Genomic DNA, 19,470 nt, shown 5'->3' with positions numbered 1-19,470 from the left:
AATGAGGAGATGACATTGGGAGGATCATTTAAAATATTGGATATTAACTGCATTACATTTTTCTCTATATATAATATTTTTATTTTTTGAGAAAATAAATTAATTGACATTTATATATTAGAAGAGCGTAGTTGCTCATAAAATATTGAAGTTTAATGTAAGAATGTGTGTATGTGTGTGTGTGTGTTCTCCAGGCTTTCTACTGCTCTCTACTTGTGGTCACAAGGTCCTGGGACTAATTTACCCTTTGCCTCTGGGTCATTCATTTGAGCTAAATACCGTAAGAAGTAATAACATGACTCTCTGTGTGCCTGACCCAATGGGTACTTCTAAAGTATGATAAATTACCTCTAAGTTTGATACACAATAACATTCCTCGCAATAATCTCTCCTGGTGTTCGTGATGTCAACTTTTGTTTACTCAGGCTCTTCCACCACAGTTTGAAGAAATGGTACTTAGTTTTAATGTTCATATTATAAATAATTAGGGCCTTGTGGAATCATGAAACTGTAGAAGAAGCCATAACTTCCAAGGAATAAATTAAGCCATATCCATAACACTGAAGAGTAGAACTATTAAACGTATAGATTGGATACAGTGATTTATAGACAAAAAGATTCAAATCTAGGTGACTAGAGATAAGATTGCTTTTCCTTATTTACACGAGCCAAGTAATGCTTCTTTTAGGATCATTTTCTTGACAAAAGATTAGAGAAAAAGGTTATTTTTGTTTGCCCACTCTCCATCTGATAGGTAGCTAGGTGAGGCTAGGAAGAATGATATATGCATGTCAGGAAGAGGTTTTTATTCTAACTGTGGAGGTAAAGAAGATCTATACCCCAGGTCCTGGAGTATTGATATGGTTTTTTTTCTAACGGTGGAGGTATGAGAAGATCTATACCCCAGGTCCTGGAGTATTGATATGGTTTTGTTCTAACGGTGGAGGTATGAGAAGATCTATACCCCAGGTCCTGGAGTATTGATATGGTTTTGTTCTAACGGTGGAGGTATGAGAAGATCTATACCCCAGGTCCTGGAGTATTGATATGGTTTTGAAACAAGGTGTGAGGAACGGTTCTCAGACAGAATGAACAACTTTCATGTTAAGGTGAAAAAATTTCTATACTCAATGTATAAAACGTTCTAATAAGCACCAAGGGGTCACTGAGGCAAACATTTATAAGCACACTGATTCATATGAGCAGGAACAGACCCATAAGCTATTTTAAAATTTGTGTCTAAGGCCAGGACAGCCGATTTGCACAAGACCTAAGTCAGAAATTTGGTCGGAGGCCCCTGATACCCACATGGTTATGGTTCTTCACCACGGTTAAACAACATGAAGGAGTATCCTGCTGCTGTGCAGCTTTTCTAGGTCAGCACTGAGAATCAGGGTTCTCTGTTTTCACAAGAGAAAATCATTTTGTTCACTTGGGTAGAAAAATGGGGACCTTACTAGAAGACACAGGTGGTTCACATACGTAAAGTCAAAATGAAAAGTTGAGAAAAGGCAGAGACCAGAACTGCTCTAGTAGGAAGTCATGCCTAGGCCTAGCCTAGGAACAAGGGGTGATTAGGAGACTGACTTGACAGTCACAACCAGACGGCACCACTAGCTTGGAGGAAGAGACAATCTTTCTACCAAGGTGCCCCAAGGTGTCACCACAAGGAAGTACGGACTCCAAGTGGATGCTGGAAATTTCTCTTACACTGATTTTGTTTTGTCTTGAACTTTTTTTCTAGCATACTATTATAGACTTTCAGCCCATTTTACTAATCTTCAGGAAGAAATATGTGTTCAAACAAATGACAATCAACCAAGGCCCAGTTTATGTATGTTACGATACTCTGTCAGTGGTTTGCACATGTACATGTATGTGTATGTTTCTGTGTGTGTGTGTTTCTGTATGTGGGTCTCCTCTCTCTCTCTCTCTCTCTCTCTCTCTCTCTTTCTCTGGATTCTTTTGTGGAGCTAGGATATCACAACCACCGGGCAGTTGATGTTAAATCTCTAGTGCCAGATCCTTTAGATATCTCAGTTAATGTACTGAGAAGCCTTTGCAGAAATAAACTCCACCTTTTAACAGCTCTTTGCTGGTCGTTTGATTATTTCCATTTTCCTTATCACAGAAACTGAGGATTGCTGCCACTACACTTTTCCTACGAGTCCAACATTATATTACTTATGATACTTGACATTCAATTGTCAATGAAGCTTTCATTTCCTTATACAAAGAATGCTATAATTTTATAATTTTGGGCTGTGCTGCTAGGGGAATAGGCTGCACTCTTCAGCAACTCTAAATCTTTTGTACCCAGAAGTGTTTACATGGGAGTTAAATGACCATCTGCCTGAGCAAGATATGCATGAAAATGAAACAGTGACCCCCCCCCCCCCCCCACTGAGAGCTAGGATCTCTGGTGCTGTCTGAGATGCTATAATCAGCTATGAGGACACAGATACACAATGAGTGTGCCACGGTGAGGAGCTAGCCAGATATCCAAATGAAGTTCATGCTCTTGAAAAAGAATACAAGAGGCAAATCCCTATACAGAACCTTCTTGGTGACAGAACGAATGGTAGATGGCTCCCAGCTCCCCAAGTGGTGCTGTTTTTCTAGGGGTCCTTCCATTTCAGCTGTCTAAGATGGCTGAGAGGATGGCTAGAGCGAGAATTCAGATGAAACTTGGTATTGGAATGTTAAGTCGTGCCATGCTGTGCCATTCGGTACTCGAAAGATAGACGCTCTCTGGCACATCACAGCGTACTGATTATCAAATGCAAAGTCAATCTGTAGAACAGTAGACTTGTTTAAGGGTCATGAAGAATGTTTATATTTCCAAATATCTTTTTGTGGCTATTTCTGATTCTTGACACAAGCGAGGCAGTGGTATGGTTCTCAGTGGTCAGCTTCCTGACCTCCTTGTGGAGGAAGGGGCATTACCAGCATAGGTACAGGCTTCAGGAAGGAAAAGTTCCATGGCAGGAATTTCTCATGACAGACCGCTGGGTAAGTAATGAAGGATGCCGCATTCACTGTCAATTACTAGGACAGATACAATATCCAACTAATAGTGAACATGAAAAGACTGTACCAGTTGGTGCATAGAACTTGAGGTAGGAGCTAGGGTGATCGTTGAGACCAGGAATCATCGACTGGTCAGGCTTTGACGTCAGCCCTGATGTGTTTGTAGAATACACCGTTCTTCTAGATCACCTGGCATTGTAAGAGCAGAGAAGCCTTTAGGACTTCAGATGTGACTTACATCTTGGATATCAGAGGGTCTGTTGAGAAGTGGAGAGACTAGAGAGAGAGGGATATGGATAGAAAACTTTAGTCATCACTTTGTGACATGTCAACTTGTTTCTGCCTGAAGATGTTTTGGAAAATTATTGGATAGAATTTTGGTAATCATTTTAATGGTATAATTAATCTCTTTTTTGGTATAAAGGAGTATTTTGTCATAACCTTTTCTCTTTAATGGATACATGATCTTACCCAATATCTCCTTTGGTTGTTTATTTTAGATAACATAGACTGCTTTCCTTAGACCGAGAACGGCTATCACATAGGATCCACCAAAAGTCAGTTGTGTTATTTCAGTGCAGAAATGTCCACCTGTGAATGGCATGAATGCACACCTGCTTCAAAGTCTGCATCCTTCAGTCTGTGTGAGCTGTCTGCCTGCTCCTCTTCCCTGTGTGCACAGTAGAGGACAGCAACGAGCTAATAGGTCACAATGGGGCTTTCTAAAGTCAGCCAAGCAGTTGTGATGACTTTTGCTTCCTTTCTACCTGCTTTAAGGCATCCTTCTGGCTTTAGGTAGGGTTTACACCCTGTTCTACCACATCATTAAGTGAGTTCTGTCTAGCTCAGTTGCTTTTTTTTTTTTCCCTCGTTCTTGGGTTAGAGATTTCATTAAATTTCTTTGAGCACCTAAGGCTTAAATTTATAACATTGCTGAGAACTTGAAAATTCTTTTGTTGCTCCCATTAGCTGAGAGACAAAATGATGGGAATTCATACATGCTTAGAGATACTAGATATTATAATAGAATTGGATATTAGACCTTCTCTATACAGTGTCTCACTTAATTTCCCCGGCACCCTAGTGAGTTAGATACTATCATGTTTATATAGGTAACAAAGCAGAATCAGGGAACTTAATATCTTTCCAAAAATGAGAAGAAGTCTCTGTAGTCCCCAGTATTCCTTAGCAAAGAGAAAATTTCTATTGGAATGTGCTACATAATGAAGCTTTCCTGTGATTTGTGAAACATAGTCAAAGTTAGATAAACAGCGATGTCAGATGTCAAAATACCTCAGATTACTTTTACAAGATATTTTATGTGCATGCTGTTTTCTCTGACAAGCAGGGAGTCACATTTACATTGCACTTGTTTTCCTGAATAGGCACACAGATCTAATTATTATTGGAAGAAATTTGGCTTTCATTCACACACTGATGTGATTTTTGGAAAACATTTTCTGAGTCATTCAAATTCAAATTGTAAAAAGATTTTAGTTTTGCCAATCAAGCTTTCTTCTTTGTCTCAGAATATTGCCACGAATTAACCATGTTTGACAAGCTGATGCCAAAACCTAATAGCTCTAGAATCGAAACAGTTTTGATTCCTTCGAAGTTGGGTTGGCACAGGACAGTTGTGATGAAATGTTCATGTATAGCTCCCATATATCTGCCTATTAATCTATCTGTCTGTCTATCTGTCTATCTATCTATCTATCTATCTATCTTCTGTGAAAAAAATGAGGATAAAATGATCTCACAACTATCATCTTACTAGGCATAAATCCAATTTCCAATTGTTTTGTATGTTTATTATATGGTTTTGTAAAAGTTAACTCTACTAATATAAACATAAAGTGTTTTTGGATAATGATCCTTGTTCTGCATCCATGTTTGTATAATAGCATAAAGGCCAGCAAATTTCAAGACAGGGATATCAATTGTGTAGAATATTGTTTTAATTAGGCAAAGATGTGTTATATTTATTTCTATGCTAGAATATTATTTTAATTGTGTAAAGGTATGTCACTCTTGTTTATGCTTCATTTTCTCAATATATAGGCCTGTGTCCTTAATTATGAGAGGATGTGTTGCGTTTGCTTGACCTTGCCTGCCAAAGGAACCTGATTGATCTAACAAAGCACTGAATGACTAGGGAGAGATTGGATATGAGGGGCTTCCAGTCAGAGAGAATAAATAGGAGGAGAACTCTAGGTTCAAGGAGAAGAAGAAGATGCCCAGGGCAAGAAGACAGGTAGCCAACGCCAGCCAGGAGACATAGAGAAGAGGTCGAAGTAAGATATACAGAAGTTAGAAAGATAATAAGCCTCGAGGCCAAAGGTAGATAAAGAGAAACAGGTTAATTTAAGTTAAAAGAGGTATCCAGAAATGTGGTTAGGCTAGGCCGAGCTTTCAAAACTAATAATATGTTTCTGTGTCATGATTTGGGTGCTTATTGGTGTCCCCAAAGAAAAAGCCTGGTACAATCTACTTTCAAAATGGATAAGAATGGAAAGAGGATACATTTTTATTTTAAAGAAAACAAACGATATAGAGAAGAAGAGGCAAGAAAGACATGTGCAGCTGCATCCATATATTGTGTGCCTGTGCCCACTCACCAACTCCGTGTGCTAATGGAAGGCTTGAAGGGTGCTCTAGGAGAGAGGTCCATGGTGGAGAAGGGCTCACAGAGATCTGCAAGTCTGTCTGCTAGACCTGCTGCCCCAAAGACAGAGTCCGCACTTGATTTTATTTATTTATTAGTAATTTTTGGTTTTTCTTTTTTTCTTTCTTTTTTTTTACAAAGCCCGAACTTTATTCCACATCTTTTTTTATATATTTTTTTAATTTTTTCATTTTTATTTTTTTATTGAGAAAAGGAAAATAAAGTTTCAGCCTCCTCCCAGCCTCCCATTTCCCTCCCCCCTCGTCCCACCCTTCTCCCCCTTCCCCCACTCCTCTCCCCCTCCCTCTTCAGTCCAAAGAGCAGTCAGGGTTCCCTGCCCTGTGGAAAGTCCAAGGTCCTCCCCCCTCCGTCCATGTCTAGGAAGGTGAACATCTAAACTGGCTAGGCTCCCACAAAGCCAGAACATGAAGTAGGATCAAAACCCCGTGCCATTGTCCTTGACTTCTCATCAGCCCTCATTGTTCGCCATGTTCAGAGAGTCCGGTTTTATCCCATGATTTTTTCAGTCATAGTCCAGCTGGCCTTGGTGAGCTCCCAATAGATCAGCCCCACTGCCTCAATGGGTGGGTGCACCCCTCGTGGTCCTGACTTCCTTGCTCATCTTCTCCCTCCTTCCGCTCCTCATTGGGACCTTGGGAGCTCTAGCCACAAATAAGGGACATGGAATCTACAATTGGTGAACCTAAAGAAGCTAAATAAGAAGGTGAACCCAAGAAAAAACATATAGTTATCCTCTTGGCTATGGGAAGTAGACAAAATTGCCGGGGAGAAAATTGGGATCTTGGGGGTGGGGTGGGATGGGGGTAAGGGGAGATGGGAAGAGAAAAGTGAGAAGGGGAGGATGGGGGGAACTTGGGGAAACAGGATGAGTGGGATAAAGGAAGGTTGGATAGGGGAGCACGGAAGCACAATTCTTAGTTAAGGGAGCCACCTTAGGGTTGGCAAGAGACTTGAACCTAGAGTGGCTCCCAGGAGCCCAAGGCGATGTCCCAGTTAGTTCCTTGGGCAGCTGAGGATAGGGAACCTGAAATGATCCTATCCTATAGCAATACTGACGAATATCTTGCATATCACCATAGAACCTTCATCTGGTGATGGATGGAGATAATTTTTGGTTTTTCAAGACAGGGTTTCTCTGTAGCTTTGGAGCCTGTCCTGGAACTCACTCTGTAGACCAGGTTGGCCTCAAACTCAAAGACATCCACCTGCCTCTGCCTAGCTGAGTCCGTACTTTAAAAGACCCATGTAAATAAGGGAGAGGAGATGCCACAGGCAAAAAGAGAAAAAGCAGATGCTGGTAATAATGAGGGTGCTCTGTACAAGATAAGGTGGCCGAAAGACCAGACTCAGAATGAAGATACTGGGGATGCTGACGGAGTCGGCATCTGTGATAGCCATGTACTTCTGGGGACTGTAGAGTTTGAAATACTGTGCTTTCAAGTTTTATTTGATAAAATAAAAGCAAGAAGAAGCAAGATGTAGGAGGATGGGCTAAATGGTAGGAAATTTTCCTAGCATTCCTGCCTATGGTCCTCAACACCAGGAAAAAATAGGAAGGAAGGGATTGTCTGCATAGGATCAATTTTCTGTGAACTGAAGCTTCAATTAGTCAGCATCCTTCTAATTTAACTAGAAAATTCTGCAAATAGTCCATATTTTTAACTTTAATCAGTTTTCAAGTTTGCAAAAGTTTTACTATCAGGGAATGAGGTTTGGGAGATTAGGGGCACAGAAACCATTGCCCTTTTCAAATAATTCACGAAGGCACTAATTATGTGTCAGATATGAAGGCTGAGGTATTGTGACCTTCAAGCCAACAAAAGGCCTCTCCAAGTAAGCCATTTTCCTGTACGTTAATAAATCGAACAATGCTTCTCCATAGCTAAATAATAGATGTCTGCTCTTCTGTCATATGGAAGAGCAAACCAGAAGCTGTTTTCCCATTCATGTATTAAATGTGTTGCCAGAAAAAGCAAGACATATCTCCATTGAAATTTCAGTTCATCGTCTTAAAATAGCAGCCCGAAGATACCCGCTATTTATTTGCTAGTCCTACAACCCCTGAATCTCTTCAATCTGAATTCATTTTGTGTTTTAGCACATGAGGTACAAGATATATATACATATATATAAATGATAGATCGATAGATAAAGACAGTGAAATATTTTTAGTAGTTCAAAAACAAACATACTCGGCCCCCCCTGGGAGATGGCTTAGCGTAAAGGCATCTATCATGAAATCTGAAGAACTGAGTCCTGCCCCCACATCCCCACAGTGGAAGGAGAAAAGCAAATTCCCATTACGTTGTCCTCTGACTTCCTCGCATACGCATGGTTCTTGCTCTCCTGCATGCATGTGCACACACACTCCAAACCCCACTGAAGTTTTAGAAAAATAAAAAAAAAGTGCTTTTCTTTAGAAACTCCCATGGTGCTACAAGAAGAATTTTAGATAAACTGGTGTTCATTGGAAGGAAAACTAATTCCACACTCTTTCTCAAATCTATGACGTGAGATAAGAAACCTGTAAATACCAGGCTTTGGAAATGGCAATTATGATAATTATTTAAAAGAATGCTCATTTCAGTGGAAGGAAGTGTAAGCTTCAAACGCATTGGTTAAAATAGATTTGGGTGTCACTAATACTTGAATTAAATTGGCTGCCAGAATGTCATAACGTTCATTAAGTTACAGTAGAAAAGCAAGAACAGGAAATAATATTTAATTATCTCGTGTTAGTCCAGCTTGGGATCCCAGCATATTTGATGTTGAATAAAACATGAATAAGATACAGCTATGCTTAATGCAACTTCAGTGTGCATAATGGACCTCTGGGAAATAATAAAACAATTACAATCTTAAAATAAACCACAATCAAAGGAGCTTCCAAGAACCTATTAGCATGCGATCCACGGGTAAACCTTACCCAACCCCCAAAGAATGTCTTATTATGGGTTAGATGTTGATAACAAGAGACTCTGGGAGGCTACTGATTCATTCACCAGCATTTCCTCTTTATGTTGATTCCCTCAGGCAGGATCCCTTTGGTTATTTAGTTTAATGGTTTCTCTGAATGATTTTCTGAAGGAGATATCTGATATTTATAAAAGTGTTGCTTGACACTGCACTTTTGGTAAATGCGTGCATGCCCTTCTTCATCCACAATAGCAAACATTTCTGTGTTTCCTCAGTGGCCCGAACTAATTGGCAATGTTTTGAATTCTATTAAAGGTGGCAAACCTTGCTTGTTCCATGTCAACAAATGAAGATGGGATTAAAATCGTCAGAATCGCTGCAAACCACCTGGAAACCCTGTGTCCACAGGTAGGGTCACTGAGTCAATGTGTCCTATATGGGTATGCTTGATCCTTCATACCTAACTGAGATATGTTAAAATGCTTGTTATAAACAGGCATAGTGAGTGCTCAGATCAAGGCCTATTCTTTACCAAGGAAGTAGTTCCCAAAGCTGTTTGGGATGATCCTGGAAGATTTGTTGAGTTACACATCTACAGCTGTCTGAAGCTGGCTAAGAACCATTGCAAATGGGCACATTTGAATCAAGACCCGGCTCATGCTGCTAAATCCCTTTAACCTCTACTTAAGAAACAGCCTCATTTTGGAGATTTCTGAGGGGAAAAAATAGCTGTGTACCATAAATCCTAAAATATTACAAGATGAAAGGATATTTTTAGTGAAAGGCATCTGTTTTACAGATGAGAAAATTTGTTAATAGAAAAATTAAATTTTATAGAGATGTTTATTATAAATCAGTAGTTCTTTTGTCAGTAAAAACAGGATGGTGATAAAACTTTAATAGAAGCCAAAGACAACCCTTATGCAAGGTTTTACTAATACAAACCATGGCATGTGTTTATTTTGGTAAGGGTTGTTGTTTTAGAATTTTAGATGGTAGTTCATGGTGGTAACGGGGATAATATTAACACTCTCATACCTGAGGATCAGAAGTGTGAGGCCACCGTGCCTGGACTAGAGAGAAAGACAGTGTCCGAATGCAGTTGAACCCATACCAACCCAACCAAGCAACCAAAGAAGATATGACTCGTCAAAACTATTTTCTTGGTAACTGTTCAGTAGTTTCTTAAGATCCAATGAACAGCATAATTTTAGGGAATTATTTTAGATCAATGGTTTCTTTGAATTAATGAATCAGAAGGGCACATATTAAATATTAAACACACTAAAAAAAGCAGAAAAAGGTGTGCATATAGACTTCTGTAAAGATTACAAATGGTGTAAGGAGAACTTGTTAAATGCTTGATTGATCTTACTGACAATTTCATTGCTAATACTCCTGAGGGAAGAACCAAGGTGGCTGTTTCCTTAGAATTAAGACAAGGCTAGCTGGTCTGAAGCAGTGATCTTCCAACTGATAAGCAGTCTTCTATGGGAACTTGTGGGGAACAGGGTACTGCAGCAAGGTCTCTAAAGCTGTTGAGCTTCTTGAACAAACTTCAACTGCTTATACAGGTTCTTATGTCTAAGTGGTGGCCAACACTTGATGCTATTACTTCATGGAGTCTCTTTTCAGTGTAAAGACCGGTAAGTGTGGATCTAGCTGTTAATTTCCTGATTTGGGGGGAGAGTGCGCTTTCCCCCACCAAGTATGAGCACTTGACATTCTAATTTTGTTACATGCCTATATTTTTGTTCATTTTTAAAGGGGGAAGATTTCTAAAATTAATATTTCTTGGTATTTTCTGACATGAATACTATGTATTAAGATCATAACCATACCCTAATCAATTTCTTCTCCAGCTCTTCTTGGACTCCTACTATATCTTGTTCCCAAATTCATTATTATGGTCTCTTCTTCTTCCTCCTCCTGTTTTCTTGAGTCTTGTTAGTGTCATACATGTGTGGATGGGTGTAACTTTATCCTCTGAAGCATGAGCAACCTACCGTGGGCTATCACAGAAAAAACCCCCTGAATTTTCCTCTCTCAGTAGCCATCATCTGCGAATTGCTCCTGAGCTAGGAGTGGTGGCTGGTGAACCTACTCTTACATGTTGTGGTATGGGCTGAATTAACCTTATGAAGGCCTTCTGACGGTATCCACAGGTAGAGTGAGTTCTTGAGTGGGCTAGTTCTGTAAAGTCCAGAAGACATGGCTACCAGCAAGCCTCTCCAGCTGCTGCCTCTTATAGCCCTTCTCCTGCTTCTTCTCTAGTGTTTCCCCAGTGCTGGGAGGGCATGTCCCAGTTAGAATCAAACACAGTCACTTATCCTCCTCAGTTTAACAAATTCTGAGTCTCTGGATTAGCCACCGTCCACTGCATTAAGAAAATTCTCTGGCGAGAGGTGAAGGGTCTAAGTATTTGTGGTAATAAGGGTATATATTTAGAGGCTTGACTTTGATACTATATCACTTCTTGCTGATGTTTTAAATTAGAGTATATCTATTGTACATGGTATTGTATTTCATAGGAATATTTTCATGTAAGTGTGTATTGTTCTTTGACCTCATTGCCCCAAGGTTTTCAAAGCTTTCCTTTATTTCTTTTCCAAGTTCTATTGGTCTCCTTAATTTCCCTAGAGAGTTTCACATTACTTTTCTGTAGAATATGCATACATGATTTTATATCTCAACAGGGAATTTATAGTCCCCAAAGGAAAAAAAAAGTGTAATGTTTGTCCTTCTGAATCTGACTTAAATCCCTTATTATGATATTATCCAGTTGCATTCATTTGATGCAAACAATGTAGCTTCTTTCTTCTTTATTGCTCAGTAAAATTCTATTGTGTATTTTATGCACACATATGTGTACACATTTACATATACATGTGTGTATATGTAAATAAAATATTTGTTTTCGCTTTCTCCCCTTTCACAAAATTTTTAGGACGACTCACAAATGTCATAAAAGTCATGTGATAATTTTTAAAAAAATGTTATAATACTTGAGATTTATTTTGTAGTATGTTATCAAATCTTTCTCTCAAGCAGCATATTATATACATGTAATATACAAATATATATATATAATATGTGTATGTTTTTATACATATATTTCTTTAATCACATTTTTATATCCTTTATTGATTCTTTGAATTTATATTACTTTGTTTTTAATTTTATAATTAAAAACAATCTTTTGCATGCTCATGGCCTCCAAAAATTTATTTGGCCAATCAACCTTTTCCTTAAACAGTAAGCTTACATATTTGAATCTCCGTAGTTCTCTCTACTTTGTAACTTAGAAAGTACCTAATGTTTCAGATACCAAATGGATAACACATCCCTCTGTGCTTCCTTCAACTATTTTTTCTTCTTTTTTCCCTTGGTTTAGTTCATGATATAGCCACTTGTTCAGTAAGACATTTGTGTACATGTGAAAAGGATTTGTTTTTTCAGCAAATACTCATTGAATAACTACTATGTGGAAAACCCTGCATATATTTGGAGAGAATATGTCTAATAATTTATCCCCTACACTCAAAGGAAAATCAGTATCTAAGGCTATTAAATAAATATTTAATCAACATATAAAGTAATGGAAGATTTCTAGCACAAGACAAAGACATTATAGATTTCTATAGATTAAAAAGCCTTTTGTTCATAAGTTGTAAAAGTTTCCTTGATGTATGCATTTTACTGGTTGATAATATAAAGATGCTGTTAGTTTGGGTTATAAATATACTAATTAAATGCTGATTAGAGTAGATATATTTATTACCCATGAAACATTGAGACATTGACTAATTAGCAGCAATCACATACTTTTTTTCTCATCCATGTCAATAATTCATTAGTAATTTGAGTAAAATTCTGGAATTATCTGTGAGGCAGGGTCATACTGTGTAGGGCTGATAGGACTCGAGATTGCTTTGTAAACATTTTGGCCCCAAAGTTGTAGTGATCTACGTACTTCTGCCTCCCAAAGGTTGGACATTACAGATATTTGGCACCATGCCCAGCCTGTATTAGTTCACTTATAAGAGGATAAATAATATGTATTAACTGAAACTAGTCCTTTCCAAAACCTTTATAGTCTAGGTTATGAATTATAATTAATTATGAAGTCTATAATAAGTATAAATATTAAACCATAGGTATCAGATTAAAACTATTGGAAGAGGGATGGAGTGGAATAGACAGGTGTTGGAACACAGTCCAGGAATGGAGTTGTACAAGAATTCTGAGCACTTGTGAAAAAACTATAAGACAACTAGAGTCTTGTTTTCTCAGTTTCTTTAAAACACAGAACTGTTCTTGAACCATATTTTCATGCTCTTCCCAGGTGTAGTGGATAGGAGGGAGTAAACTTCAACTGTTAGTATTATTATACCTCTATGAAATGACATGTTTTGCCAGATGTTGCTTCTTCTTGAATACCTTACTCATGTGATTATAGCCTCAGAGTATAAATTGTCTGATGCTCTGGATAAAGCTGGCTATTTCATGAGACTTTAATCTGCCTCACGGTTAAGTCCAGCTTTCCCAGGTTTATGCCATCAACTAGAGTCGTAAACAGACAGGCACGAAGAAAGTCCTGACTTTCAGAAATACAAGATAATAGTTGTTTCAAAGTGAGTTTCAATAGCTTGTGAGAACTTTTTAAAAAGTTAATACAGTTTAACATGTTTTAATCAAAAAATAAGTTCTGAAAGGATCCCCAAGCTTCTCTGAATTTCAAATTGATTTTAGAATAGTTTATGTTTCATGCATATTTGTATTTTGAAAGCTTATGTATCTGTACATCACATACATGCTCGAGACCAAAGGAAAGTGTTAAGAGGCCCTGGAGCAAGAGCTACAGATGGCTGTGAGCTGCCATGTGGTACTTAGGGTAGAACCTGGGTCCTCTGTAAGAGCAATAATTTCACTCAACTACTGAGCCATTTCTGAAGTTCCTCAAGTTGACTTTTAAAATTTGATATTATATATTGCATATATTTGTTTTTACTACTCATCCTGGAATTTGGAATTAGTATTCTTGGAGTACTCCAGTGTTTTGTGTGTGTGTGTGTGTGTTAGTAGTAGTAGTAGTTTTATAGCTTTGTGCTTTGACAATATCTATTAAAATACAAAAGCATTTAATTTTTGAACATTAACACAACTCCCAGATATTTCTGAAAACACATATGTGTATATATGTTTGCAAAATGTATGAGTAAAATTTTAACACAAAAGCTTCCATAATGACAAACTAAATGTCTGTCATCACCAAATTGAAAGCTGTTTAAGAAGTAAGTCAGCTTGCATGAAGGTTGGTTGCTTTTACACTTGTTTGGAGGTCTTTCATCCAAAAGACGAAACTATTAAAAAATCATTCTAAGTTGACTCTGGAGTGAGTGGGGATTTCTGACAGCATGACACTTTATTCCTGTTTGCTAAGTCTTGTTGAATTCACCCTTAGCTCAACATATTAAATCATTGTTCCCCATTGTGCTTAAAGTGCTAGAAGTAAAATGTTTTGTTACAGGTGGCTTGCTTAGAGGAGGATAGTCGCTTGCAGCATATTTAACAAACAGCATTTGAAATAGTGACATGTCTTGAAACTGAGTTGTATGTAATCCTCATGAATGCAACAGAAAAATATTCAGCCAAAGGAACATAAGCATTAGAGACACATGTTCACTGTCATCAAATCTTCAAAGGGCCCTAAAGTGAAAGACTGTTTCTGACAGGCCCTGAGGGGCACAGCTACAGTCTCTGAGCTGAATCCAGGAGGCATGTTTCAAATCAGTGTAGACAAGGCTGGTAGCAGGGTTGTTCTGACTTAAGTCTAACTGAAGACGAAGGATCTCAATGTCATAGACATCATAACATTTGGCTAAGGTAGATGACTACTTGAGCCATATACCATGCAGAATGCACAAGCCTAGAGGGTCCCAGGACCCCATTTCTGAAATCCCCTTCGGGACTAGGGGACAGAAGAAGGAAATGTGATCTGGATGATAGGAATGCTGAGATACTGTAGCTATGGAAACAATTATACCTGAACTAGTCTAGGCATAAAAGGGTAGATTATCGTTAGGTTTCAACTCTTCACTATTTTGAAAAATCCTTTATTAGTTTTTAAAGTTATTTGTTTATGTGTGGGGAAGGGGATGTGCAGCCGAGTGTGGTACCTGAGGAGATCAGGAGAGAATATTAGATCTTTAGAGCTAGAGTCACAGGAGATAGTGACCTATCTGACTCTCTAGAAGAGTGGAATACACTATTTTCACCAAAGAGCTATTTTTTCATGCCCCAGTAAAATTATTTTTAACAACTTACTTGGAGGAATATATATATTGCTGAAATGTACCAGTGTTTCCCATTCCTCTTCATTCTCTGGGGGCTATGAAAACTCCATTTTCTAATAAAGTAATAGAAGTCCCAATATGGCACATTGTTTACATGCCAGTCATGAGAAATGATTGGTGCTGTCTACCTCTGAGGGGACAGGATATTGGCATTGTAAGAGGAGATAATTTTGGTTAGGTTGTGATACATGATAGTATACATGTATGCATGTATATAGGCATATACCATATGTATATAATTATATATTATATTATGAATATGCACATTATAATGTATATATCAACATTTTTATTTGCATATTAGCACAAAACTGAAAGAGAAAGAATTCAAGATTCTAGAATATTTCATAATTGGGAATAATGTTTAAAATCAGGAGTCAGTTGAAGACAGAACTGGAGGCAAGGTCTTAAGCACAATCAATTGCAGAAGCAGATAGTAAAAATATTGCTTCTCTAAAACTCTGCAACTTCCAGAATTGAAAAGGACATTTTGTATGCCATTTATTGAATTCTAATTGTGAGTTGGTGAAAGCGTTTTCATTGTTTACAGTGAAATTATGTAAGTAAAATTTCTGATATAGCAAAATGTATTCAGCAACTTGATTATAATTGTGTATTATTTACCTTTCTCTTATTCATCAAATACACTTTATCTTTGGAATAAAAATAATAAACAATAATCCTTCATATTTCTACTTCATTGCTTGCAAAAGAAAAATTCCACTTCTGTGTAAGTTCCTCCTTTCTGTCCTCTTTGTTTATAAAATCTACTTAGGTTTAAAAAGTCATATAAGTGAGCTCTCAATTTAGGTTACTCAATTATATTAGGTTAGTAATGTAACAGTTGCATGATTTTAATCCCTTTGAAGTTGTTATGATGCTAAAATTGTGTAATGAAATTAATTTTATATACTAGGTGCTGGGTTGTCCATGTCTAGATAGCTACTCTGGATTTCCACTTTAAAAGAAAGACAGGAAAGCAATGAATTTTTTAAGATATGGTGAACTATTGCTTCTTGCTGACATGATTAAATAAAAGCCAAGCACACTGTACCTTACCAAAGACATCTAGGAAAACACTGCCCTTTTTGGGGAGCTAGAGATCTCACACTTTAATGATCCTAAGAGTTATCTCTATGAATGGGATTCTATAATTTATGAAAAAATAATGAAAAACTAGGATATTTTCCTTATGGAGATTAGACTCAATCAGGCAGCTGCTCACAAGTACTTAAATTTTGCAAATCTAATCATGTTTTCCAATCTTGGTCTAATTTCAATCGCACCTAGAAGAGCATTATTGTTTCTCCATCTGTCCTTCTGATGAAATTTTACCCAATGACTCAGCATACCTACAGAGCTTCAGGAGGCTCCGAATAGATTTCCAGCGATTTGCGCAGACTTAAGAGAGGCAATGTTTTCAACGTAGCTTTTGGGGAATGTAAAACTACTTTGCAAAAGGTTTCTGGTTGTGGTAACTAGGGAAGAAAGTTGTTTATTTTATGCGTAGAATCTTGGAATAAAGAAGCAGTGTATTTGAGAGAGGGTGTGAACTGAGTGATGTGTTGAAAATGTCAGATCTGTGAGAGTGTGGACTGTGTCTTGTTGATGAGTCTTGATACTAACATCAGTTAAATAGTAGGAAGCTAAAATAAATGTTGTGTTTATTTTGTTTGTTTTCTTGTTTGTTGTATGGAGGAGGGAGGAAAACTTTCTGGAATCAATTCTCTTTCCACCATGTAGGTTCCAGGGATTGACAGATTAGGCTGCTCTGGGCTGTCCCTGAAGAGCCAGCCTTAAGTGGTGGATTCTTAGTGTATGTGTGTTGACTGACTGGTCAGGGGTCAGAGTACTATTTTCTTCTTTCACCACTGTTCTCTTAAACAGGCTTGATAAGTGAATTCTGAAATGTACCAGTGTTTCCCATTTCCCTTCCTACTCTGGGGTCTATAAAAACTCTATTTTCTAACCAAAGATATAGAAGTTGCAATCTGGCACATTGTGCACTGGCATGCCAGCCGTGGAAGTGACTGCTGTTATCTACCTCTGAGTGAACAGGATAGTGTCACTGCAAGAGGAACTAATTCTGATTAGGTTGTGATATATAGTTCAATATAGCACATGCTTTGGTAAGGGCATTGGACTAATATGATAGAAACATTTTTTTTCTATTTGATTGTGATCAAATATTATAACATCTGAGAAGTATAAGCACTCGGTTTTCTAAATTTTGTTCATTGGGGAGCAGATAAATTTGTATTCATCTTTGAAAGCTGATGATAGAAGTTTTGCTTATGCCTAAACATCAGGTTCATAAAAATCAATGTGAAATAAGTTCATTCTCCAGTGGTTCCAAGTCGGACCCATGAAAGCACTCATGGGGCATTTACAATATATTTTCTCTTCAGAAAATTGAACAAAATCTGAGATTTTGGACATAGACACTTAAGGCTATAAGAAGGATAAGAAAGAAACAAGTTTAAAGTTGCTTGTAATTAAATGGTTAATTAATTACAATAAATAATTAACAGTTAACTAAGATTATTTGAGATTATACACAAAGCGTAATTCTCTCTCAGTGATGTCATGAAGGCTGGGTGGAGAAAGAGTACCAGCTTGCAGTTAGGAGGATGCTACCTTGCTGAGTTTGGATATAAATGTCTGTCTCCATGCTGCTATCTCTCTGTATCGTCGCCTGACTGCAGTGAGAACTCTCCTCTGCTCTGAGAAACACTACTTTCAGCAAATCCATATCAGACTTCTGGGAGCATCCATGACATTGGAATAAGCTAGGTCAGAGAGAAAGGACTCAGGGTTTACCCCCTATAGAAGCTCTGAAGGATAAATCTTAATGTCTGAGGAAATGTATCCTGGGAGACGAAACAGAAATTGTGCACTGAAAAGCTCAAGTGGGGAAAAATTTGTTGATGACTCAAAAAGAAACACCCTACATTATGATTTGACATTGAGGCCAAGACAAAACTATAAAATAACTACAAATCAGAGAATGTACCCTTCTTTGAATTGTAAAATTAAATATAGACACAGCAATAATATTACTGTAAGAACCAATAGTGTGATACTAATATGTTTGTACACCTGTGCTGGCCAATGTAAACAACATTCCAGACATATAGGAAAAGTTTATCATAGGAAGTTTATCATCATAGGGAGAGAAAATATTTTAAGCACAAAATAGCAAAATAGTGTTCCAAGCAGAGAGAGAGAGGATAAAATGACATAGGAATTATAGAATGATTTTTGTTGGGAGATTCACAGAAAAGTGACATTTTCTATAGGTCTTAAAAGATAAGTAAGAGACATTTGAGAAAATAAAAAGCAAAATCCTAAGTAGAAGAGATGGAAATTTATAAGAGCAAGTGACAAACATGAGCCACATTATTTTTCAACCTGAGAACTCTTGACATTTTAGATACAAGTTTTTGTTATATGAAATTTTCACAGTTGTAGGGTTTGACACATCAGAAAAATTACCATCAATAATAAATTTAAAATATATCCATGCTCATTTCAGTGTTTGTAATTTTAAAATATGTATCATCATCATAATTAATATTATTACTAAATTTAAATGAGTCTGTATCTGTAGTAGAAAGGCATGTGCACATGCCATGGTACATGTATAGAAATTGAAGGATAATTTTATGGAATTGATATTATCCCTCTCTCAAAGGATCTAGGGATTAGACTCTAGTTGTCTAGTGTGTATCTAGTTGATACACACTGAATCATCTCATCATCTTCAAGCTCAGTCCATATGATGAGCGAAATCATTTCCACATTCATCCAAGCACCATAAGACAGCAAACCAAACTGAGAAGTAGTGTGAGGACACGGGCAGTGGAGAAAGTCGAGCAGTGCCCTCAATGATGCATGAAGATTTGGTTTAACAGATTTGGCCAAGTCAAAACATGTGTGGAACTGTGACTCTACCATTGTGCTTTCTGTGAATTACTCTGGGAAATGTGGCTTCTGAGTAGGGAAACAGTGAGACCACATCAGATGAGCTATTACTGAATGTTGTGTGGTGAAATCAGAATCTGGGTCAGGGATGGAAGAGTAAAACTTTATAATATAGAAAAAATGAAAATAGACTATGCAAACTGAATAGTAATTGAAATAGTTTTAAATCATGTGAGAATGGCTGTTGGAAGATGATAGTTCCGTTAGAAGAACTTGGAAATAAAATGAGTCACTATAGAACACAAAACACACACATACACTTGTACACACACACACACACACACACACACACACGCACACACACACTGAATTTCCAAGGCTGATGATATGACAATGCTATAAGAACTTACGAGGCCAAAGTTAGATCTAGTAACTGTTCTAAAAGAGGTACAGGAACCATAAATGTATGTTGCAATTACAAAAGATCTAAAGCTAAAAGGAGCAAGAACAAGATGATTAAGACTACTCATGCAGGAGAGAAAATGAATCTATTTTATT

General features: G+C 37.5%; 1 protein-coding gene across 1 annotated transcript in view; it reads left to right on the top strand.

The window, feature by feature from the left end:
- Ctnna3 (catenin alpha 3) overlaps positions 1-19,470 on the top strand; it is a 1,347,523-nt gene that overhangs the window by 865,584 nt on the left and 462,469 nt on the right. The window contains exon 10 of the mRNA XM_041655198.1: positions 8,948-9,040. Coding sequence (XP_041511132.1) covers positions 8,948-9,040 — 93 coding nt within the window. The remainder of the gene's footprint in view (positions 1-8,947; positions 9,041-19,470) is intronic.

Source organism: Microtus oregoni, unplaced genomic scaffold (genome assembly GCF_018167655.1).
Source record: "Microtus oregoni isolate MIOR12 unplaced genomic scaffold, Mior012 000007F_ref0000211, whole genome shotgun sequence".
In the NCBI taxonomy this organism is placed as follows: domain Eukaryota; kingdom Metazoa; phylum Chordata; class Mammalia; order Rodentia; family Cricetidae; genus Microtus; species Microtus oregoni.
Note: the sequence above shows the minus strand (reverse complement) of the source record. Positions and strands in the feature narration are given on the sequence as shown.